General features: G+C 42.0%; 2 protein-coding genes across 5 annotated transcripts in view; both read left to right on the forward strand.

The window, feature by feature from the left end:
- Positions 1–36: 36 nt before the first annotated feature.
- LOC118299511 (protein phosphatase 1D) lies at positions 37–11,403 on the forward strand. Its single transcript, XM_035623331.2, has 6 exons — positions 37–689; positions 1,499–1,727; positions 8,211–8,335; positions 8,456–8,637; positions 9,354–9,578; positions 10,201–11,403. Exons 1-6 carry the CDS (start codon positions 173–175, stop codon positions 10,480–10,482), a joined length of 1,560 nt encoding a protein of 519 aa, XP_035479224.2. The 5' UTR covers positions 37–172; the 3' UTR covers positions 10,483–11,403.
- A 4,315-nt stretch (positions 11,404–15,718) lies between these two features.
- Positions 15,719–25,837, forward strand: part of brip1 (BRCA1 interacting helicase 1) — a 74,125-nt gene continuing 64,006 nt past the window's right edge. For all 4 annotated transcript variants that reach the window (XM_035622531.1, XM_035622532.2, XM_035622533.2 and 1 more), the window contains exons 1-2: positions 15,719–15,951; positions 17,271–17,378. In XM_035622531.1, coding sequence (XP_035478424.1) covers positions 17,286–17,378 — 93 coding nt within the window. In that variant the 5' untranslated portion in view covers positions 15,719–15,951; positions 17,271–17,285. The remainder of the gene's footprint in view (positions 15,952–17,270; positions 17,379–25,837) is intronic.

Below are 25,837 nucleotides of genomic sequence, written 5' to 3' on the forward strand. Positions count from 1 at the left end.
GACACGTCCATGTGGTAGAAGAAGACAGACTTTGACGTCAACGCGTTAGAGCGTGCCTACTACGCTCGCACATAAACAAAGGCGGAACGTAGCGTTCGTATAAACAGTTCTCTGTATACATATTATATGTCAATAACACCTCGAAACCGGGGAGCGCCTTGTTTCTGGAGCAATGGAAAACGCATTATTAATGCGAGTGAGTGTGTTCACCGACCAAGGAGGGAGGAAATACATGGAAGACGTGACCGAGATCATAGTAGAGCCCGAGCCGGGAGAAGAGGAGGCGACGTTGGTTGAGCCAGAGGAGGGCAGCGGTAGATACTGTGCGGTCAACTCTGTGGCGGAGGTCAAGCATCCACACTGGACTGGAGAACTCGTGGAGTCTCCACAGCTTTCAGGAGCACCCATTGATTCTGACCGAATGGAAAACCACAGCGCACCACCGAAAACATGTCCACCGGGAGGCCAATGCCCGCTGCGAGCGCAGCAGAGTCGTTCCCGCCGTTCCGTAGCGTTCTTCGCCGTGTTTGACGGCCACGGGGGTCGCGAGGCTGCGCAGTTTGCACGGGACTATTTGTGGGAGTTCATGAAGAAGCAGCGGGGCTTCTGGTCCGACTGCGACCGAGAGGTCTGTTCTGCTATTCGCAAAGGATTTGTGGCATGCCACCACGCCATGTGGAAGAAGCTACGTAAGTTCACCCACACTGTACTAACTCATGACCGACACGGGGCCGTTTGAGCCCGTATCAATCTGTTTGAACAACGTGGACATCAGTGGTCGCTGCCAACCCCAACACCAGCCCGCGGTCTGCGGCCGTCACCCTCAAAGTTTGTAGTAGCTGATGGAGCGCTGTGCTCAGCTAGCTCAAATTAAAACAGGGTTGACCTCCGTAAAGTCTTTCCGTTTAGGCTCTGTGGCTTTGCAAAGGGTCAAAAAGATGTTGTCACCACGTGTAGTGTTTATTTCCGCCCCTGTGTAAATAATGGATTATTAGACAAAAAGTGTTAGCGGTGGAAGACAATTGATGGCATTACTGGATTTAACTAAGCTACTAAAACGTGTGCGATGCCACACAGTTACCTGCGGTTTGTTCGAGTGTTCGTCTGCCCGGATGTGTCCGGACGTGTCCGGACAAGTCAGCTGTCTCACAGTTGGTGCAGACCGACACGTTTGACTCAGATAACGCTGGAAAACTTGCGCCTGAACAGACTGTGTCCAGTGAGCTGACCCCAAGGGCACAGTGTGAGAGTAAATCAAATAATCTTTGATGATTAGCAGTCGATTCTTAGGTGCATGTATTTCCCAGTCCCATGTCTCGAAGCTAAAACAATCAACGATGTATAGATATAGATTCGTTATCAAACCCCTGTGACAATTTTTTTAAATTCAGGCTTGTTAATTTACAATTTAACCATTGACATTATAATAAAGAACTATAAACAAAAATAAAAACAAATATGTATCACCTTGATGATGGTGTTTCCTCTCTTTTCTCAGCTGAGTGGCCAAAGACACACACTGGCCTTCCTAGCACATCAGGCACCACAGCCAGTGTGGTGGTTATCAAAGGAAACCGCATGTATGTGGCTCATGTTGGGGATTCTGCAGTGGTTCTAGGGATCCAGGATGACCCCTCAGTTCCATTCATCAGAGCTGTGGAAGTTACACAGGACCACAAGCCCGAACTTCCCAGAGAGAGGGAGCGCATTGAAGGTCTCGGAGGAAGGTAAGGCTTAACACACAAGTCACCCTGCTTTTACATTTTCTTTTAATTATAATATAGATATTACCTTCCCTGATGCAGCCTACTTATTGCATTGGAAAGAGTATTTTTTCAGCCTGGCCTGGACATAATTTTTTTCATTTGCTTGTTTTTGTATATAACAACCATTTTCTGTCTTTTTAAACAATAATTGCTAATATCTTCTATTTGTAATTGTTTTAAAGTTTTATTTTATTTCTTCAAATCATCTAGCGACCTCTGCCTCTGTGTCTCACAGCCCACCCCGGGTTTCCTGACCCCTCATTTTTGAAACCACTGGGTTAAAGAACACACTGCGGCATATGTTGGAAATTCAGTGTAAATCTCCAATTTCAGATTAGTAACAGCATATTCATTCTCATGAATAACTACGCTCTATCAGCAACAAAGAAGCAGCTGTAACCAAGAACTGTCTCTTTATTTTTTTTACATTAGTAGATCAGAATTTTATATATAATGTTCTTTATACTCTCTGTGGCATGTCCACTGACAAGGCCCCGGGTGGTTTAACAACAACCAATTTTTCATGCTTACTTAGCTGTGGTTAAACTGCAAAGCTCTAAAGATTTGACTTTTATGCAATACGTGGTCATGGCAATACAATTGACCCTAGCTGTGTAGATACAGCTCAATTCATTGTTACTGCAAAATATATAAGAATATTATAAAGATGGTACATTAAATTCTTTCATATTATGTGGTATGTCAGTACTTTATAAAAATAGCTGCTGCTTTACAATGCTATGAAGGATCATGGAATCTAATATCAGTCTTGTTGTTTGATATACATCGATATGTGGTGTTCCTTGAATATGTGTGATGATGCAAAGTGAATTCATCCAACTTCCACTCACCATGTCAATGCTCAGAGTGATGCATGACCACTCCAGGCAAACAAGCTGAAGAGCTCAAATGTATTTTGATGAAAATGATGTGTTGTAACTGTATCGCAACATGTCATCTGTCAACAAATCAATACTGCCACACAAGTAACACTGCCTGATGTGTCCGTGTAGGTTTGAAAATAAGCGACATAGTAAAGACTAAATGTCATAATGTGCTGCACCAGCATATCTACAGTCTGTTAGCTCTCCCTGTTTGGGACAATAAGAGAGAACTAATGAAAAGGCATTTCAGCTATTACTCTGCCAGCTGTTTATATCATTTAAGGTATCATAAATTGCATCAGAGTGGAAATTAACACATCTTGGATATCAGATACTAAGATGAGATATTTTATCAGACTTGGAAAGGTGCTTTTTTCAGTGCTGTCAAATTGAGTATTTACACTGTATATTTTAATTATACGAGTGAATCTTCAACTTTCCTGCATTAACCAAATTAAAAAGCACTTAAGTGTAGCATTGTTTTTAGCCGCCTTTTATGAATCAGTGAAATAATATAACACTCTGAAATTGACTTGGAATGAGTTGCTCCATTTAAGATTAGCTTTAAAAGCAGGATTAAGTCCCCTTCATTTAAACTAGTTTTTACTTAAGCAGTATCATTTGAAACTTCTCAAATAAAAAAAAAACAGAACACTGTATCCTCCATAAAAGCATCATTTATTGTAATGATTAAAGCCCGACAGATTTTTCGGGGCCCGATGCCGATATCGATATAAGGGAGTACGAGATTTCTGATGCCGATACATCGTATACGGTGCATCCGGAATGTATTCACAGCGCTTCACTTTTTCCATATTTTGTTATGTTACAGTCTTATTCCAAAATGGATTAAATACATTTTTTTCCTCAAAATTCTACACACAATGCCCCATAATGACGACGTGAAAAAAGTTTGTTTGGAATTTTTGCAAATTTATTAAAAATAAAGAACGAAAATATAACATGTACATAAGTATTCACAGCCTTTGCCATGACACTCAAAATTGAGCTCAGGTGCATCCTGTCAACACCGATCATCTTTGAGATGTTTCTCCAACTTGATTGGAGTCCACCTGTGGTAAATTCAGTTGATTGGACATGATTTGGAAAGGCACACACCTGTCTATATAAGGTCCCACAGTTGACAGGGCATGTCAGAGCACAAACCAAGACATGAAGTCCAAGGAATTGTCTGTAGACCTCTGAGACAGGATTGTATCGAGGCACAGATCTGGGGAAGGGTACAGAAAGATTTCTGCAGCATTGAAGGTCCCAATGAGCACAGTGGCCTCCATCATCTGTAAATGGAAGAAGTTTGGAACCACCAGTACTCTACCCAGAGCTGGCCGCCCGGCCAAACTGAGCAATCGGGGAAGAAGGGCCTTACTCAGGGAGGTGACTAAGAACCCGATGGTCACTCTGACAGAGCTCCAGCGTTTCAATGTGGAGTGGCCAGACGGAAGCCACTCCTCAGTAAAAGGCACATGACAGCCCGCCTGGAGTTTGCCAAAAGGCACCTGAAGGACTCTCAGACCATGAGAAACAAAATTCTCTGGTCTGATGAAACAAAGATTTAACTCTTTGGCCTGAATGGCAAGCATCATATCTGGAGGAAACCAGGCAACACTCATCACCTGTCCAATACCATCCCTACAGTGAAGCATGGTGGTGGCAGCATCATGCTGTGGGGATGTTTTTCAGCGGCAGGAACTGGGAGACTAGTCAGGATCAAGGGAAAGTTGAACCCAGAAATGTACAGAGACATCATTGATGAAAACCTGCTCCAGAGCGCTCTGGGCTTCAGCCTGGGGCAAAGGTTCAAATTCCAAAAGGACAACGACCCTAAGCACATAGCCAAGATAACATAGGAGTGTCTACGGGACAGCTCTGTGTATGTCCTTGAGTGGCCCAGCCAGAGCCCAGACTTGTGTGCCAAGCTTGTAGCATCATACTCAAAAAGACTTGAGGCTATAATTGGTGCCAAAGGTGCTTCAACAAAGTATTGAGCAAAGGCTGTGAATACTTATGTACGTTATATTTCCGTTCTGTATTTTTAATAAATTTGCAAAAATTGGAATTTTGAGGAAAAAAATGAATTTAATCCATTTTAAAATAAGGCTATAACATAACAAAATGTGGAAAAAGTGAAACGCTGTGAATACTTTCCGGATGCACTTTATATATATATAAACAAATTAAATCTTTCAATGATTCCTAAGATGTCATTATCAAGCCTTTATGACAAGGAAATGTAATTGAGGATATTTTAGTTTAACCATAAACGTTATCATAAATAACTTTAATCAAAAAGAAAACACAAATTCAATCTTATATATATATATATATATATATATATATATATATAGAACTTGATTTAAGAACATAAACAAGATGGCTGCCTCGGTGTGTTGCTGTGCAGCAGTTTGTCTTGTTTTGTGTGTTAATTCAGTGTTTTGTCTCACAACTCGGAGCCCTTTAAGTAGAGAAGAGCTCATGAACATCAGGGAAACAACTCCTGTGGATTTATTTCCCTAAATTCCTCATCCCTTCTGTGGAAATTCTGGACATTTTGGTCAAAGGTGCCCTCACCTTTGTGCTTGTGCGCCTCCGCTGCCGTGTATTACGCACTGCGCTACCGGGAATATTTCACTCCAACGTTTGATCACTGTGCAACAAACTGGATGAGCTTCAGCTACTGGTGAGGCAGGCTTCCAGCTGTTCAGAGCGGACCGTGACACCGAGCTCTCCGGCAAAACGAAAGGTGGAGGTATCGGTTTTTACATCAACAGTGGATGGTGCAAAGATGTGACGGTGATCCTACAACACTGTTCTCCTGTTCTGGAAACTTTTAATTGTGAACTGCAACCCCTATTATTCCCCCGTGAGTTTGCTTCATTCATTCTGGTCGGTGTTTACATCCCGCTGTAGGCCAACTTGCAGGAGGCCCAGCGCGTGCTCGCTGACCAGATACTGTGTGTGGAGCGGAAAAACCCGGACTCTTTTGTTGCTGACCGGAAAAGAGAACACCTTGGATCACTGTTACACAACCACCAGCAACGCATATCACACAGTCCCTCACGCTGCACAGGGGCAATCTGATCACGCCATGATCCCTGATACCTGCATACAGGCAGAAATGAAAACTTTCTGAACCTGTAGTAAAAACATCAAAGAAGTGGTCCAGTGAAGGTAAGGAGGATCTAAGGGCATGCTTGGATTGTACTGACTGGGATGTGTTCAGGACTTCTACTAACAGTCTGGATGAGTACACAGAGGCTGTGACTTCATATATCAGTGTCTGTGCGGACAGTTGTATCCCATCCATACCAGGGTTATTTATAACCACAACAAGCCCTGGTTCACAGCAGAACTCAGACAGCTGAGACTGGAAAATGGAGAAAGCGTTTAGGAGTGTTGACAAAGGCCGGTTTTAAGAGTCTTAATACAGGTTTAGTAAGGCAGTGAGAGATGCCAAACACCTGTATTCCACTAGACTCCAACAGCAGTTTTCTGCAGTCTGGAAGGGCCTGAGGCAGATAACCAACTACAAACCCTCATCTGGCCTCCCGTCTGAATGAATTCTACTGTCGCTTTGAAGGACAATGGGACAGACCTGACACCATCCCCCACAACATCACCTCACACCAAGGCAGCCGGACCAGACTCTGTCTCTCCCTTCACCTTGAAGCACTGTGCCAATCAGCTGTCTCCGGTGTTCACAGACATTTTTAACACTTCAGTGGAGACATACCATGTACCAGCCTGCTTCAAGACCTCCACCATCTTTACTGTACCCCAAAAAACAAGGCCCACAGGACTTAATGACTACAGACCCGTTGCCTTGACCTTTGTGGTAATGAAGTCCTCTGATCGCCTTGTCCTGTCTCATCTCAAAGACATTACTGACCCACTCCTGGACCCCCTGCAGTTTGCCTACAGAGCCAACAGGTCTGTGGACGATGCTGTTAACATGGCTCTTCATTTCAACCTCCAACATCTGGACACTGCAGGAACATACGGCAGGATCCTGTTTGTTGATTTCAGCTCCGCTTTCAACACAATAATCCCGGTTCTTCTACATGACAAGCTCTCCCACCTGCATGTGCCCGACCCCACCTGCAGATGGATCACCAACTTCCTGTCTGACAGGAAGCAGCACGTGAAGCTGGAGAAGCACGTCTCCAACTCTCTGACAGTCAACACTGGCTCCCCTCAAGGCTGTGTGCTATCTCCACTTCTCTTTTCCCTGTACACCAACGGCTGCACCTCCAGTCATCAGTCCTTCAAGCTCCTGAAGTTCATTCAGGAGCCTCATTGGGCTCATCTCAGGTTGAGATGAGACTGCCTACAGGTGGGAGATTACCCATCTGGTGACTTGTTGCAGTCTGAACAACCTGGAGTTCAACACTCTAAAGACAGTGGAGATGGTTGTGGATTTCAGAATGAACGCAGCCCCACCCTCCCCCATCACCCTCTGTGATTCTCCAGTTGACAATGTGGAGTCCTTCCGCTTCCGGGGAGTCATCATCTCCCAGGACCTCAAGTGGGAACACAACATTAGCAGCCTCACCAAGAAGGCACGGCAGAGGATGATCTTCCTGCGGCAGCTGAAGAAATTCAACTGACCAAAGGCGATGATGGGGAACTTCTACACTGCCATCATCGAGTCCATCCTCATCTCCCTCCATCACCATCCGGTATACTGCTGCTACTGCAAAGGACAAAAGCAAACTGCAGCGTATCATCCGCTGTGCCAAGAAGATGATTGGCTGCAACCTGCCCCCTCCAGGACCTGCATGCCTCCAGTACTCTGAAGTGTGCAGGAAAGATCGTAGCAGATGCCTCCCAGCCCGGATACAAACTTTTTGAAATGCTCCCCTCCGGCAAGAGGTTGAGGTCTGTCAAGACCAAAACAAAGACAGTTTCTTCCCTTCTGCCGTCAGCCTCATCAACAAGGCCCGGGACCCCCACTGACACCTCCCTTCCTTCCCCATGGACATTTCACTTCATATTAACGTAATCCACCACACACACACATTTAACCATTACGATATTTATTGTAAATGTATTGTAAATAGTGTGAATTTATTAAATTTTATCTTATTTTATTCTATTTTATTTTATTCCATGTTCTTTTTCTAATTCTTTGTATATATGTTGACTGCTACATGCACCTTAATAACACCCCCAAAAAATCCTTGTATGTAACCTGTTACTTACCTGGAAATAAAACTGATTCTGATTCTGATGATTTATTTTATGAAAAATATAATCATAAATGCATTTTTTTGCATTGTTTATTCTGTACAATAAAATATGTAATATTGATAAACATAAGCGCTGATACCGATATGTCTGTGAAAGGCTCATATATCGGAAAACTGTAGTTGATTGAATTACTTTTAGCTCATTGTACTGTATATAATAAACTGGCAGATGAGTGTAACTGTTGTTGCAGCACACCCATAACGTCTGAGACTAGCTTTGTGAAATGTTTTGATTCTTTGCTTGCGTCAAAGACCAGTTCTTCTGTTCCCTTTCCTCCTTTATGTACTTAAAGTGTGATCAAGAAATCTGGAGTGAACCGGGTCGTCTGGAAGAGGCCCAGGCTGAGTCACAATGGGCCAGTCCGTCGCAGCACTATCATTGACCAGATACCATTCTTGGCAGTAGCCCGCGCACTAGGTAGGAAGAGCAGTCAACCAGTAATCTCAGTGAATAATCGGTTAGCCAAAGTCAGTAATCATGAATACTGTTTGTTGAGACCAATGGTGCCCTCAGCAAAGTTTCTCTTCTCTGCAACAGGTGATCTGTGGAGCTATGACTTCTACAGTGGTGAGTTTGTGGTCTCTCCTGAGCCTGACACCAGTGTGGTGACCCTTGACCCCAGGAAACACCGTTACATCATCCTGGGTAGTGATGGTCTGTGGAACATGGTGCCACCTCAAGAGGCCATCTCCATGTGTCAGAACAATAACGACGTGATGGTACGTGTAAGCTACAGTCACAAAGACTTATTTCTGTTAACTGGTAGCTTATTCGTCATATTATAAGGTATTATAAGTATTCTGACCCCTTCAAGTACCCAATTTGGCTCAAACAGTGACCATCAGGTTTTTATTCAACTCTCCGATCAAGGCCCTTATGCACAGAGTGCTCAGTACTGCAACCAGCTCTAGGAAGTCCTTGTCCAAGTCCAAACCATTTCCATTTAAAAAGAGCCTCTGGCTCTTGGGAACCTTCAATACTGCAGTTTTGCTTTTCTTAATCAAGTCCAATTAAGTGAATTAACCCCATGTTTACCCCAGTCATAGTGTAGAAACTTATCACAGATGATCAAGAGAAATTAGAGGAAGCTGAGCTAAAATTCAAGTTTAACAGCAATGTATGAAAACTTTTTCATTGTAATATTTCAGTTTTTCATTTTTAATACATCCGTAAAGTGTCTAAAATTTCTATTTTCACCTTGTCCTTATTGGGCATTGAATGTAAAGTAGTGTTTGAGGGGAAAAATGAATTGAATTGAAAATTTTAAAATGCATACTTTTTTAATGCAGTGGTTTGTGGTTTGTTGTAGACTAAAGGTTAGAGAAGCAAGCGTGATTGAAAGACCCTATAATTATACTTGAAAAATAATGAAATAGAGTAATGCTGATTCTATTATCAGACAATGTCGGTGTAATAACAGCCTTCCCTGCTTCAGGCACAGTGTGGCCTGTCAAGTGCACGGCAGCTCGTCAGCCATGCTCTCCTGCGGTGGCGCCAGCGAATGTTGCGCGCTGATAACACCAGTGCCATTGTAATCACCCTGGATGAGCCTGGCACGTCCCAGGACAACCTGCACCACGAGGAGGTGCTTCTGGACCTAGCCAAGGTATCACAGTGTCCTCCCACCTCCATATCCCGTGCTGACACTCCTCTTCTTCAGGTGAGAGCAAGATGAAAAGAAATGCTTTAAGAAGTGTACAGAACGCACTCTTTTATTATTATTGTGAAACAAATGTCACCTTTTCCCTGACATTATCCTGAGACACGCTGGTAAATTTGGGCATTCATTTTCCCTTCCTTTACAAACCCAATCTGACCACATCACCTATGAACTCACTGTAACAGACTGTATTGTCATTTTCCTCTGGACAGTCTTTTGTGTGGCAGTTTTTCGCCCAATTCCAGTTGTTATGAATTTTTTGTTCACATTTGCCAAGGAGATTATGTTTCCACCTCTGTCTCTTTGTTTGTTGGATTGACAGCAGGATTACATAAAAACTGCTAGAAACTTGATCGAAGGTTGGGACATGGGCCAAGAAAGAACCCATTAAATTTAGGCTTGAATCTGGACAAAGGGGCAGCTCAAATTGTTTTTCACTTTCTTTTACATTGCGAGATAGGACATTTTTTGTTTTTACATTCCCCAGATTTTCCCAGGGAATTATTCACAGAACTTTGATGGGGAAAATAATCAGCCATATTTAGGGGTTGTACTGTTAAAATTTAATGTATGTACGAGTGAGGTTGGTCATTCCTGTGTCTTCCATTCTGTTGTGCTGCAGCGGCCTCCAGAGGAAGACTCTCCCTCTTCTGTGTGCGAGCTACTCCCTGCCGCGGAGCGAAAGGATGTCAGTCCCACTGACAGGACAGCTGGCAGAAGGACACTTAGCAGCAAAAGAACTAATGATGGATCATCTTCAGGCCACTCTGCTAAGAAACCCCATCGCAGGACTGCCGGCAGGCCCCCCCTGGTCCAGCACAATGCAGAGAAGAAACAAAAGGAGTCTACTAATGTCTCCCCCATTATCCAACAGCATAACAAGACAACGGTGTGTGTGTACTGAACAGTGGTGTAGTACTCAAATCCAGGACTTGGACTCAAGTCCAACTCAAGTCTTGATTTTTCGGGACTCGTGACAAGGCTTGAGCTTGTGTACTGATGAGTCGGTCTTGGACGTGCAAGAGCAGACGAACGCAAGTAGCACCAAGAAATGCCAGACCAGAACTCGTTTTTGTATGAAAACTGATCTCACAGGTCCTGGTTCTCATTTCTTGGGATAGAGGTGGGCCTGTGAAGTCCTTTACATCAAATTCAACCTTGACAAGAGGGACTCTGATTCGGGTGATGGGAGACTCCACTCTGGCTCTTCTTTGATGATTTAGACTCTGATTGGAAGGACTTGAGACTTTACTCTGACTTGAGGTTTAGTGACTCAACTACACACACACACACACTCACTGTCTGACTAATGATGCTGGTGTAAATATTATGCATTTTATATTTGAGTCTTAAGAAGAAAGACACCTGTTCATTTAAAACAAAAATATATTTTTATATATTATTTTATTGTATAATGATAAAACATGAAAATCCCTTTTAGATGAGCTCCACCACAACAGTCATCTCCTCTCATTATTACCATATACCAGTGTGCACGCCTAGCGTTGAGCACTTTTCTGTGTTGTTATTATAATCGTCTTATTTAATCACTGGAGATTTATCTATAATATGAAGGTGCTGCTACAGTCACAAACCCAGTAAGCTACTACATTGTGTATATTGACAGATGAATATATGTAATAAGTGTTAGTGGCATGTTTTTGTTTCCTTTTCTCCATTGAGCCTGCTCCCCACAGTGAGTTTTTCCAGGAATGCCTTTCAACAGCCCCCCTTCAGTCTCTACAGTCATGGATTTCTCACTCTGTTTGCTGAGCGGCTTCCTTGTGTTCAGCGGGACCAACATAAAACCCTTTGTTTACAATCAGTGTTTGATTATTTCGTGCTTCCATTGTGGCTGCAATCGAGATTAGGTGTAAAACGATATGGCTTTTTCAGGGCCATTACAGATGCAGATAACCAATGTTTGAAATCGATAATTGTCTGCAGTAAAAAATTGTCAAAAACACATACTCTTAAAACAAAGAGGCAATAAGTTTGTCTCTCTCTGTTGTTGATGATGATTTGACTGCACTGGTCGAGCTGTGATCCCGCTACTCGGTATGGGGGACCGACAAGCTAACCACAAGGCCAAAACCTCTGAGTCGTAGCGTTTGATGTTTACAAACTGCACATGCGTCATTTTGAGGTGCGGTCTGCAGAGCCAGGGTACACATAGAACTGACAGCTAGCAGGCTGTGAGGAAATATTAGCTGAATTTTATAAAGTGTATTGGATTAAAATCACTTACTGTCCCTTTAAAGTTTATGATTAATTCACTGAACCTTTCAACATAACCTTATCTGCAAAAGTGCACTAAGCGATCAGCAGCATTATTTTGAAGTTGAACAAACATATATGGATGGGACATTGCTTAAGTCCAGAGAGTGGTGACTGTGGCTGCGTCAAAGCTGAAATAGTACATTTTAAAGTGAAATAATCTCATCAGCAAATCGTCTTAAAAAAAAGCTGATATCGCTAATCATAAAAATGGTGAATGTTGGCACCGATGATCAGTTGACCCCTACTCGAGATCAGCAATGTCACATCTGTCTGTCTGTTGCCCGTATATGGATGGCAATAACAAAAAATGCTCGTTGAGAGAGAGTAGTGAAAACTCTGTTCACTCCAATGGACCTTTTTTTTCCCCAGCAATGGCGGATCATGGAGCCTCTCAATGATCCCGGAAGTGAGCAGCAGCGCATTAGAGTAGCAGCAGAATGGAGTCAATGGACCCTCTGTGTTGCACTTATGAAGGGTAAGACGTTTAAATGATCAGATTGTATATTATCAGCACATCTGAATCAAATAAACATGCGCATTTAATTATTAATACAATTTTACTTAAAAAAAAAAAAATGACTAACTACATAGGCATTTCAGTCTGCTATATTGTAAATCAATACATTTATTTGACTAATAATTAGCAAAAAATCCCTTTCTGTCACTCAATAATGGATTCTAATTCTGCGCCTAAAAATTCCCGGAACTTTTTTAAAAATTATTTTTCAATAACTTTATTACTGACATTTGCAAACAAAAAGACACTTACAAACAATGGCAACAAAATAAATAAATAATAACCAATTCATATCCCAGGGAATCTACAAAGTCCAGCAAGGGTAATCAATAGGCAGTCCAATTCATAGCATCAACTACAGTTAGAAGAGTTGCAATAACAGTCATAGGAGATCACCAGTGTTGAATATATTTGCACAGTCTTCAAAGCTTTACAGTTCTTTGAATATTTTATGGAGTCCAAATATTCATTGATTTCATACTCAAACAGGAAAGAATGGTTTAGAGCCCCTGAACTTACATCTGTGGATGTGATATTTAGCTAGCAGAAATAAAAGATGTTACAAAATACTTTCCTTCCTTCTCTGTCTTAGGCTGCACTAAGACACTGAGAAGGGAACTATTTTTTTTCCAAATTGAGGCTTTTGGACCAGAAATCTTAATCCAGAATTGACTAACCAGTAGTCAATTCTACAGGGGAAACCCAACAAATCCCACAATGAGCCCATGATGGAGCATGTATTGTCGTTAACTGTGACTTCCAACGACTGCAGCCGCGTCAGTGACTCGCACTACTTGCACATTTTCAACCCTCTCCATTGCTGTTAGCAAAGCAGAGTTGGATACAGAACGACCTTCCGTCGTCGAGTGTTTTACTTTTCTTCTTGGCATCTCGTGGTTCCGGCGTATTTAGTGACGGTTGATCCGAACTCGAGTCCTCTTGCTCCTGTAACAGTATTATTTCAATCTAATAATTTTCGACCTGCGAGGCTTTCTTGGCGTATGAGTGCATTGTGCTGCAAATATCTTCCTCTTCGTGGGTCAATCGAAGACTACTGACAGAAGACAAAACAGTCACTTGTATCGTGTTAGCAGCTAACTTTAGTCGGTTTAAAAAGCCGAAAAAGTAAAGAAAACATTTTTTAAAAAGAGGGTTAAGAGAATCCTTGCTGGAATGTGCCCTCTTTTGCCTCCATTGGTTTTGTCACATGACATACATATATAATTTGAATTCACAGCGAGACATTGATGATAAGATAAGACAGGTGTCACAATCTTTGTAAAACCATGTTACATAATGATGTATTTTCATTGAGTCACGTGAAATTTATAACAGTGTAACGGCCGGCGCCGACCTCTGCCCCCATTTTGTATGCATAACCTTTTTGGCCTGTTAAGCAGGGTGCCCCTCCCACTTCTGGCCGGCGTCCTGGGGGATCCGGATTGGAGCGGCACCTGAAACAGTCCACCAATCACCAAAGAGCAATTTGTGGAGGATGCTACAAATCTCCCCACAGCTTGTCAGTCGGGGCGGCTGTGATTTCACTTGACCAGCACGCCACTGTGTCTCTTGATTTTGTGAAACGAGGCACGTGACACTTGCCTGAGGACTGGGCCAGGTTTTAGTTAACTATAGATCAGAGCACTCACACCTTCAGAATCCCTTTGTTGTCCTTCATTGGGTGCAGGAGTGCTGCTCTTGACTGTGTTTTGTTTGATAGTAATTAAGGGGTTTTAGTTTCATTTTCGTTTTCTGTTAGTGGTAACAGGGACTCACTGTTATGAGTCCTCCTTTTGTTGAAGTTGTTTGTATGATTTGAGCAGCACTCACAGGCCCATTTTCAGTTCCAGTTTGTCTCTTTTGTTCTGGTTTCGATAACAATCCCCTTTTCATACAAATAAAAAACTAATTTACCAAATACACCTGGTTTTATGTTGCTTCCCTTTCCCCTACCGAGCCGGGTCGTAACAAACAGCATTAAGGATTTGGTTAAAAAAAACAACTAATATTGACTGACAATGTGGGCGGAGTGATAATGTTCATAACTGATGATGTATTCTTTCTGCAAATACAGTCTCTTACTTTATTGGGGATGCCTGTATTATTTTATATAATCATGAATCCTATTCTTCTCATTTGCTCTGTTAGTGACAGACCTGGTTCAGATGGCTTTATTAACAGCAGCAAAGTGCATGTGTATAGTGCAAGTGTGGAAAAACACCTGAAATTGAACACATTTAAATAATTAAAAAAACTCTGAAGTAAAGTAATTTTTGTTTTTTGCAAGGAGATGGTAACTGATTTATAAATCTTAACGCCTACTGCTTGTTTTTTGACTCAACATTGGAATATAATACAATTGTATTATACTGTAGTATGACATTACACAAAACTTAAAAGTTCAGAAACGACAAATTGCTATAGCTTACTGGCTTTAATGCTCTAGTCTACATTTTTCATCAATTAAGCTTTTTTTTTAAATGATCACATTCCACAGCAGACATTTTGTCATGTCACTGCAGGAAAAGCAGAGGTGTTGCTGAAAAAATCAATAATGGCTCTGTTAAATTCTAAGCCTCTCACTGAGACATGACTGTGTGTGACAGTGAACCAGCATGAAACTGAAGCAGCTGAATGGAATTCGTCCCTCATTAATTGCATTCTTTACACCTGTGCTTCTCTTGCTGTTACATCAAAATGTCTGCTGTGAAAAAATACCTATTGGCATTATCAACAAGATAAACAGGAAACAAATGTGTTAATAACTTAATAACACTAACACAATATAAAACACATTGGCATGGTCCTTTTTAATTGCTCTAATTCAAATTGATTAGACTTGCCAGGACTTTACCTGTTTTCAAATCATTGCTTGAAACACATTCTTATAGCAAAGCCCTTTAAACATCATTTTAAAATGGTTTCACTGATGTTTGTTTTGTGCTGTTCTTTAACCATGCATTATGTAAAGGGCTTTGTAACCTTGTTAGGATAAGTACTACTAATAATAAATTATTATTCTTTTTCTTATTTTTTGTTTTAAGGCTGAGATCACGCGGCTGTTTACTTACGTAACTTCCGCTGTGTATCTGCCACACGTCAAGTTGTGGTTGTAACCTAAGTTTGTAGCAGTAAGTCAAACTAAGCTTCAAAATATGAGCATTAAGCACGATTATTGTTGGTGTTATGCACCCAGTTAAAACTACTTACTTGAGGTCAAGTCTTTTTTCAATAGAGAAAATACAACGATGTACTCTGCATCTTGCGATATTTCACAAAGGGTATTTTATTTTGAAAGCAGATACAGGAAGCCCTAATGCACTCCATGTGTTGCTTCCTGTTACATGCCCCAATGTGATTTTTGAGAGCGGGAACAGGGAAGGCAAGTGGGGGAGAGCCAAGTGGACTGACTTGTCTGTGATACTGTGAGAACATCTCTTTGTGCACAGTGTAGCCACTTTAACAATGCGTTATAACCAGTTACGAATCAAAGTAACTCTGGATATAACATTAGGTTTTGCGCGATAGAAGCAGGAACTAAGCAAGCTAGCGAGTATCTGCCAGAGCCCGTCTCAGGTAGGTGGGAACTAACAGGAGACTACACAGACACAACTATATGGACAATAACGTTTGTTAAACTGTTGGCAACTTCTTAACAGTGTATGATGTAAGAACCTGGACGCATTTTTATCAAAATACGCCTGGTACGACATGTCTTTCTAAATTATGCAAACAAGATGGGGACGCCTTTTGAATTCATGCTGCCTTCACTTGCCAGTCGGAAGATCCTACTTCGCACTTTTGAAGTCGGAATTACGAGAATGTCAAATGCTTTGTTTGGAACGAATTGAAAAAATGGCGAAACGGCTAATGTAACAACTTTGCACCGCGCTAGAAGACTATAGTTCATTTGTTATGGATAGAACGATAAATATCATTTTCTATGTCAAGTTAAGTGTACATAGATCACAGATTAAAATTGTGTACACAAGCAACTTGGTTATTGAAATTGTCTCCGAATTTCCCACTCGTAATCATGATTTGATGGGGCGTTCATGTGCAATTTCTAAGTCAGCAACTAGTTTTTAGCATAATTCCGATACTACATGAAGGCAGCATTAATCAAAACGTGCAGTACTCGATCAAGAGTACGATCAATCATGGCGCTGAGTTAATTCAACAAAGCGGGGATTATTGGCAAATCGCATTGTTGGCGAGTAAACACTGGCTGTGGACTGAATATCTGCATGACTCAGACGCCGCCGCTGCTGCACAAAAGCTGTTCACCCGTTTAATCAAAGTTCAGTGAAGTTCGTCTCAGTACACGGAACCCTGGACCAGAGAATCAGCTGTCTTGTCGTCGTTATCGTGAACGCGCTGTTGTTGTGATTGACAGTGTGTCTTACAATACGTAGATAGGTCCCAAGCTGCCGCTGCTCCAGAGCGCTGATCAGATGTTATTCAAAATGTATCATTACTGTCCGAATTCAACATGCACTGTTCTCAAGATATGACAGAAATGTAATTTCTTTTAAGAACACAAAACATAAGTGTGATATTGGAAATTAAATGAAAACCGTAGATATAGACAGAATCATCTGATACATCAGGTATAACCTGTTGATAATTTTATACAAATTGCTACTTTTATGGAAAATTCCTGCAGGTATCAAGTTCACTATTTCTGTTCATTGTACAGTTAACTTTTCTGTTCTGTTATTGTTATCATCATCCCTAAATAGTCTCATAATTGTCTTGCTCCAAAATGTGGACGACATAGTTAAGGGAGTGCGAAAGTGAATTAAGCATTTGAATGTGGTGCTCAAAATATTTTCCTAAGGTTGGCAGGTCTGGAAATAAGTGGCTAATATGAGGCTCATTTCCTTCCTTTTAAGAAACACTCCTGGAACATGGCTAAATCCCCAGTGGAATACACCATCGGAGGGGTGAAGATCCACTTCCCCTGTAAGGCGTACCCATCCCAGCTGGCCATGATGAATTCAGTGAGTAACACCATCACCGCTCGGTAAAATATGTGGGCACCGCCCACTTGCATCTGGGAATGTTCTCATTTATAGAGACTTATTTGTTTTTCATCCCAGTAAAAATGCCATATTAATACATTTGGTGTTGGGAAGGTGAGTTTTTTGAGAAGCACTTTTTGTCATATTACTTGAAACTCTTGTAACATACAGATAGCAATGAATAAATTAAAGGTTCTGACACTAAGTGAAAAATTCCTTAATCTGTGGCCGTGGCAGGACTGTAAAAAACAGTTCCAATCAGAAAGTTCAGTCCGAAGAAAATTATTAGATAAACTGGCTTTCTCCCTGCCTGCATGACTCCGCTCGTTGACCTCACAGTGGGGCGCGTGACCAGTCTCCAACAATGCAAACAAACGGAGCAGAGGCTACAGCTACAGCTAGCAGACAAGTTGCTACACTAAACTAAAGAAGAAAAGAGTTGCAGAACGTCGAGGAAAGTGCCTACAACAGCTTCCGGTCGCAACAGAAAGACAGCATTAGAGAAGGCTACGGACAAAAAGAAGTTGGATACTACAAGGAGTAACAGAGTAAACATCGGTGTGGCTCTTCAATGCTGACGTCAACTCAGGGAGGAGAAGAGGGTCAAAGGTAATTATCTGCTTTGTTTTGCGTGAAAGCGGTTAATTTTGTTGAACTGTAACCAACATATGGATAGCTGGTGTGTGCATTAGCCAGCGCCAAGTAAGCTTCGCTGTAGGACACTAGGTAAATTAGCTAATGCTACGTTAGCGTGTGCGGGTGTCTTCACTGTAGTTGTGAACTAATGTCGTTTGATTGTTTATCTATATTAGCTTTGAATGGGACATAGCGTTACGTGTGTGTGTGGAGCGGCCGTAGTGACAATGCCGGTGTACATGGTTAGAGGCTTGTAGTATCAGTTGATGTGCATGTTGCAGTCTGTGTGCAATAATAAATGCCGCAATGCCTCAAGTTCCATCAAGAATACTCTGTTTGGTTTTCATAACGCTGTCGGGCAGGTTGAGCATGAAGTGGTAACATACTTATGTACAAATGCTACTTAAAAATGTATATGGCAATGTTTTAAAATTCCCAAAGTGGAAAATTTATGCCAGGTGGGTTGTTTTTTTTCCTTTTTTTCTTTTCTTTTTTCTTTTTACAGATTCTGAACCTCAGAACTACTTGTATGAAATACAATATTTATCTAAACAAAGTCATAACACATCCATATGAAAGTGTGGCTGGTCCACCAACGAATCACTAAAACAATTATACTTGGTTGCAGATAATGCTGTAGTGTTGTCAGTCTTTGACAGTAATAATGTATTATTGTGATATTCTTTCTACAGGACCACTGCATAAAGAGTCAAAGACAGCACAGTCTGGCCCGTCAGCCGACAGACCTGCTTTGACACTAAAGAGCTAGGCTACCCTGTGCAGAAACCTTCTCTGCCTTTTTTGTACATATGTAGTTTATGCTAATATATATAATAAATCTGTCATATTGTTTGATGTTCCAAAAAAAAATAACAGCTGTCATGACACATTGTGTTCTCATTATTTGTGCAGCTTGTAAAGAGGTAAATGTATTTTGGAATGTTAATGCTGTGAGTATAAGGAAAATGATAATGTCAGGTGTTTTGTTACTTGAATGAGCCACGTCTGTTAGCAATGTTGTGCTCCACTCGAGGCTTCCTCCTCCTCCGATGCAGTCAGGCAGCAGTGCGCGTTCATGTGTTGTGGGGGGAGTGGCTTTGGAAAGGTCTGAAGGAAGCGAGTGGGACTTTGCGGGCGATTTTCCAAATGCCTTTAAGAAATATCGATATGCCAACATGATCTTACCATGAATATTTGTAACATAACATTAGCTATCTAAATATAGATTGTGTCTGAAGACGTCACTCACGCTCTTTTATTAAAAGAAATATCGTATGTCCTCCGTCTTTTGTCATTCCGGTGTTTGGACATTGTTAGCTTATAAGTTAATACGTGAGTTGCTGTCTGTCTGAATCTGATTGAATGAGAGCTCAAGAGGAGAGGGGAGGGGGAGTGGGTATGGGAGCTTAAATGGGCGCTGTTTCCGCGTGGTTCTAGTGCCTGCATGTTCTCCTGTGTGTGTGTGTGTGTGTGTGTGTGTGTGTGTGTGTGTGTGTGTGTGTGTGTGTGTGTGTGTGTGTGTGTGTGTGTGTGTGTGTGTGTGTGTGTGTGTGTGTGTGTGTGTGTGTGTGTGTGTGTGTGTGTGTGTGTGTGTGTGTGTGTGTGTGTGTGGCGGCATACAATATATTTTTGCCCCATATGTGACAGAAATGTGCTTCCCTAAGTAGCAGTACTTTAAGTATGGAAATCTAGAGTAGGAAAGGGGGAATACCAATATTATTTATACTCTTCTTGAATGTTTTCCCTACCTTCAATAATTAATAATCAAATTTAATAAAAGTATAACTGTCAGTGGGCATTTCTCTGCATAATTCAGTACTTTGAAATTGAATACTTTAAGAACATTTTCGTATATGCTTGCAGTGTTGCATTTACTTTTAATTGTAGAAGACATAGTTTTTTTACAGCGTGGTATTAGTACTGTAGCGACCCTGCCCATCAGTTAGGGAGTGGGAGAGTGTTTGGGGGAGATTTCCCACGTGTCAGTGAATGCGTCCACCCAGTTAATAGTGACATGTCCCGCTGCTGTGTTTTCTGTGTACGCTTATTCCGTGTTGTTGTTCCGAGTTGGACTTACTAAACGCCTGACCTTCACTGGCACCCTGTCCTCCTGTCCTTCTGTATGATCGCTCCAGTGCTTTTACTGACTCCCTCCCCGAAAGTTCAGCAGGTTTGTTGCAGGAAGTGAGTCTCTGTTTGAGAAATAAAAAGTCCCTGTACATGGGACGTTACTACGTCGCTGTCCTGCATTCTTCACAGCAAACGTTTAGCCAAATTTGTCATCTATACATCTAACATCTATACTTCGCGGATGCGCAATCTCTTATTAAAAATCCTTTGCGCGTCTGACATCAACACCATTTACAAATAGGCTTGTTGGAGTCTTTCGCCTTTCTTTGAGAATCTGCCTCATAGGAAATAATATCGCAAAACAGCACTCTGACCCTTTTCCTTCTCTGCACCCCTTGGTCAGACATGCTGCTGCCTGCTTGTGCATCAGCCTTTTGTCAAGTGATAGAGTCGCTTCAAAGCCACAGCAGGTTAAGGATCAGATTTTCTTTCATCTCGTATTTTTATATCTTTATCTTTATCTTTGTACCTTTGCCTTGGGTAATTTGAATATCTGATTGGAGATCTGCTTAATTTTTTGCGCTACTATCGAAAAGGAATTTAACAGAGATTGTATTGTTTTACACACGTGGATTCAAAAAGTATCAAAGTATCAATACTTTTGACAACCTGACAACAGACAAAAGCAACACATGAACAAACGAGCACCAGGACCAGATTACCCTACTCAGTGCTCACTCAAACGCACCAAAAAGACAAGCGGATGAGCCCCCAATTTTGTCACAACTTGCCTCTTAGGGTATGACAAAAACGGGCAACACACCATTTTGACAGGATGACAGCAATAGGGCAGGAGTCGTCACACTAAGTCACATTTTTGTGAAGGCTTCTCTTTAAAATAATTTACACAATCTTTTTGCCATTATAGTGGTGGAAATGTGCTCCTTTTGTACTCAGAACTCGGGGCGAAAAAACGACATCAAACCCGGAAAAGTGCAATGGAACGGCCATTCAAGTCGAGATTCCAAATCAGAAACTCTCTCAAGATCCATGTAGATCGAGTCGGTAGAATTAAGGTCAATGCAATATGGCGGCTTAAAGGGTTGTCCTACATTATATTGTAGTTAACTAGCTCGGCACCCTTTTATCATACACTATTTTGACCTGTGTGGTACATTTTTGGAATGAGCAAGATACCGATTTCTGTGGTTGCTCTTGTAGGTCATCACTACATGCTTCTGATCTTCAGAGGCTAGCCAAAGAAACAAGAGTTTGCAGGCATCCATTTTTCTTCCCGAGTAGATGCACTGGAACGTATATAGATCGGAATTATCGGCTTCTGACTTGCAATGGAACGCAGCATTAATACTCATTTTGAGTCTTTGGTTTCTTCCCCTCTGAACTCTTTGTCTGCCCTGCATCCCACAGTGCGCACAATGTATTATTTGCTATTTTTGCCTATTTGACAAATGTTTACTCTATTGATTCTTGCACCTTTGGGTAATATCTTCATGGTTGATTGCACTTAATTGTAAGTCTCTTTGAACAAAAGCATCTGCGAAATGAATGTAATGTAATTTAATGTAATATTTTTCATTTACACATTTATTTTTATGGCCAACGTTATCCAACTATGTGGTTAGCTACATTTAACTTCTAAATTCAACTCCGTCGAACAGCACATATAATACCACTTCAAAGATGTAAAATGAAACTTTCAAAATGAAATGATTTTAATCCATCCACAAAAGCGATGCGAGACAAACACGGCGGAGGAGAAGCCAACGTAAGATCCGCTGCAGTCTGTGCTGCTGTTTGATCTGGAGTTTTTATCCCGGTGAAGTTTAACTTCATGTGGCGGTGTCTTGCCTTGTGTTTTTTTTTGTTGCTGCGGTTTCTTAATCACTTTCTTCCTTCTCCTCCTCTGACCCCAGCACTCCCGCTGTCTTCCTGATTTCTGGTTGTAACGCTACAGACCGACCGTAATGTATATGAAACCGAAACCAAAGCAAACCAAAGCCGTTCACTGGGGCTGCAGCGAGTATTTTAGTAATCGAGTAATCATTTAGTAAATGACTGTAAACAGGAATAAAGTTGCTTTTTCATGAGGATGATTTGGGACCTAAATTTTGTAAATGGTAGCTTATCTTTGGCAATATTATAAGCAGTGTTAAATTTTATTATAATTTCTGACTTGAAGCAGTGAGGAGTAGAATAAACACCTGTTTTGTTTTTCAGACTGCACACAATACATAGTTGAACATTTTTGAACAATGAATGGCTCTATTTTGAACAAATAACTAATATAAAGTACATGATGTTGTGTGTTGAGTGATTGGACTAACATAAAGCCCATCAAATTAATAAAATGACACAACTCTATATGTACAGACTCTACTGGACTCTACTGTTGTAAAGGGTTGTAGGTCTTCACTACGAACCAGGTCACAGTGAGGTGTCACTCATTTAACCTCTCCTCAGTGTTCCTCCCACTAGCTGCAGCTGTTGTCTCTGACTGGGACCAATAGAAGTAGAGTTGACTTTAACTTTCACTAAATGTTTCCACAGAACGCTCATGTTACTGCCTTTACTTGCAAAACACTTGTGGCAACGAGCATCGAATTTATGACTGGTTCACTCGCTGTACCATCGCCACACGGAGCAGGTCTGTGTGTGAAGGGCAGTGGGAGCTGGTGCCGACGCTGCTAACGCGGCAGTGGAGCTTATCGATTCTACGGTCTTACATAATATTGCCCCGGTGCCCGTTTAATACCGGATTTCGATGCCCATCCCCAACTACCAACATTCAAGGAACAAGAATACCAGTATCAGTGACGAAGGCCAGCCCTTCTCTGCCCCTGATTTGCTCAGACCGCTTTTTTCTTCTTCGCTATAGGCTGGTGGAAAAAAACCCATAGCGGTACACACAGACAGACCAGCTAAATGTCAGGCACACCGGTGCGACCAAGGAAAATTCTTAGTCGCACTGCACAGATTTTTGGTTGCACATGGACCACAAATCTTGATCTTTTATCCTGCCCGTCGCCCGGGCCATAGTCGGGGAGCAGGGAGATAGTTTCTCCGGGGCCGAAGCGGTCTGCTCTGGGACCAACCCCTTATTTTCCCTCCAATAGCGAGGTGAACATACACACGGAGACTTTCGTGTGGAATCTAGGCGTTGCTGCATTTATTATTGGACATCAGCTGTAACATTTACTGCACATCTGCTGCTAGCATGCACACCAGACTTCTAGCTGCTCTGATCCCTTGCTCTAGCTCTCGCTCCACGCATGTACACACACTCCACGCACTGCCCCATTCACAACAGGAGTTACGCCACTCATTCAACAGGAGCAATAATAAATATACAAGAGAGTGGTTTCCTTTTTAGAAAAAGCACAAAAAAAAAATGCTTATACCGAAACTTGGACACTTTCTGTTGTTTTCTTCCACTTTCTTTCACTTTTCACTCAGAAGCCCGTTGTGTGACGGTTATAATCATCGGTAGATTCAGGCAGGAGTAGATGAGCGTTTAGAGCCTAGTGGGCAACATAAATGAAAAATGTCCATTTCTATCTTAATTATTTATTTCTATGTATTGTATATTTGCATCTGTTTGTTAGTTGTTTGGTTCATAAAATGTCATAAAATTGTGAAGAATGTTGATCGTGTTTCCTAAAACTTCAAACTGATGTTTTGTTTTGTCCACACACCAAAGATATTTAGTTTACTTTCACAGAGGGAACAAGGAAACCAGAAATAATTCTCGTATAAGAAGCGGAAATCTGAGAATTTGGACTTTTTTCTCCTCACAAAAACTACTTGAACCGATTAATCTATTATCAAAATAGTTGGTGATTCATTTAGTTATAGTTATAGATTACTAATTGATTTATCGATTAACTGTTGGAGCTCTACTTTGTATGCTCCGAATTATGGTCCAGCTGAATAATGAGAGCACACAGAATGGTCCTGGTTAGCTCTGCATTCATCCTGCTGCTTCCATCAGCAGTAACAGCACAGTCTTACTGAGAACCACCACCACCTTGATTGACAGATGTTTCGCTGATTTGATTCAATCGAACAAACTAGCATAGATATCTTTCTGACAGATATTTGCTCTGTTGTTGAGCTTCATTATTATTTTCACTTCCAAGGCATGGTCTGACTGTTAAAGGTATAGTTCAGTGATTTTGAAGTGGGGTTATATGAGTTACTTATGCATAGTTAATATGTTACCTCATGGAGATGGTGATCAGCGATGTCATTTGACGAAAAAGACGTTTTTCGGTGGTCCCCTCTGCAACAGTGCACTGAGACTTTCGCTACTGATCAGGCTGACACAGTCACACTCCCGCAGGACTTTAAACACTTTGTTTTCCACATTAATGTGCTGTTTGTCCAGATTCTAAATGCGACTAGCATGCAGCTAATGAACAACCCGCATTAACTGCACTTTGCTTGTTGTGTCTTGCTTGTCAACTTTTGACTGTTCACCGCAGTGTGTTTGACTCTGTTGGTCCGACGTTAGCATGCATGCTAAGCGCTAGCTCATGTAAAAACAGGCGCTGGTACACTGATGCGCCTTTTTTTACACTGATGCGTAGACAGTCAGGTCCTGGCAGATGAAGAAAAACCTCCTGGCAGGTAGTCACGTCCTTACAGATAACCGATAAGCAGGCTTGAAAATCTCTCTCAGGTACACGGTTACACTACTCCGTCCTCACTGTCTGTCTCTCTGCCTCTACTCAAAGGCGTGTTGCCCAAAGATTCTACAGAGCTCCGTCGTTGTGTCTTGTTGCGTCAAAACAAAAGCCCTCGTGGCAGAGTCGTGTAATTGCGACATTTAATACAATTCTGAAACAGTGGCGCTGTGGAAATGGCAGTAAATAGCAAGAGACCATTTCTCACGTTGAGCACACAAATGCGTGTGTCGTTTATTTTTATAAGAAAAACAACTGAAAACATAAAAAGGCGCTGACCGGAAACCTCACCGGCATCGGGCTCCACGTCATGACACAGTTAGATAATTTAAAGGGACAACGATCCCTGAAAAGTCATACTTACATGAAGTGAATAAGGACAGTAAATTACATGCATAACACATTACGTTAACAACTGCATGAAGAACTACGCTAAGAACAAAGTGTTGCGTTTCTAATCAACAGTGTGTAGAACCACACTTAACAACAAAGGTGAATTATGTCACATTCACTACACACGTCACCCCAGAAGTCACCATATCAGAAGAAAAAAACTGTCATCGGGGAGGTGGGCATATTAATCGGAGGTCGAGGAGACCCAACTGCGGCAGGTGTCCCGCCATGACACGGGTGTGGGTCATGGATTGTGGGAGGCTTAGGAGGGAGGGGAGCAGGGGGTGGGGGCAGAGCTGAAGGTCATCTGCGTCTTGGGGCTGCGTCAATACAATGGGCCTGGCAACGCCAAGTGAGCTGGTTTGAGTCGGTCAATGGAGAGTCGCTCCAGTTTGCCGCCCATGTCCACCACAAAATGTTTGTCCCCTGATTCCAAAACGCGGAATGGGCCCTCGTAGGGCGGGCGTAGCGGTCCCCTGTGGGCATTGTGGCAAATGAAAACATAGTCAGCCGTCTGAATCCCAGCGGGGATGTGCGACTGAGGGAGACAGTGACGGGAAGTAGGGACAGGTGCGAAAAGCCGTGCATTGTCCAGAAGCGTGGACCGCTGGAGAGTCGCAGACCAAGGAACCGTGG

The sequence above is a fragment of the Scophthalmus maximus genome, chromosome 11, assembly GCF_022379125.1.
Source record: "Scophthalmus maximus strain ysfricsl-2021 chromosome 11, ASM2237912v1, whole genome shotgun sequence".
Taxonomy (NCBI): Eukaryota; Metazoa; Chordata; class Actinopteri; order Pleuronectiformes; family Scophthalmidae; genus Scophthalmus; species Scophthalmus maximus.

What these genes read in the sequence shown, in the direction of transcription:
- LOC118299511 (XM_035623331.2), top strand. Translation starts at nt 173, where the DNA reads ATGGAAAACGCATTATTAATGCGAGTGAGTGTGTTCACCGACCAAGGA. An exon ending in GGCAGTAGCCCGCGCACTAG is followed by an intron (nt 8,336 to 8,455) that starts GTAGGAAGAGCA and finishes TCTCTGCAACAG; the next exon opens with GTGATCTGTGGAGCTATGAC. An exon ending in CTGACACTCCTCTTCTTCAG is followed by an intron (nt 9,579 to 10,200) that starts GTGAGAGCAAGA and finishes GTTGTGCTGCAG; the next exon opens with CGGCCTCCAGAGGAAGACTC.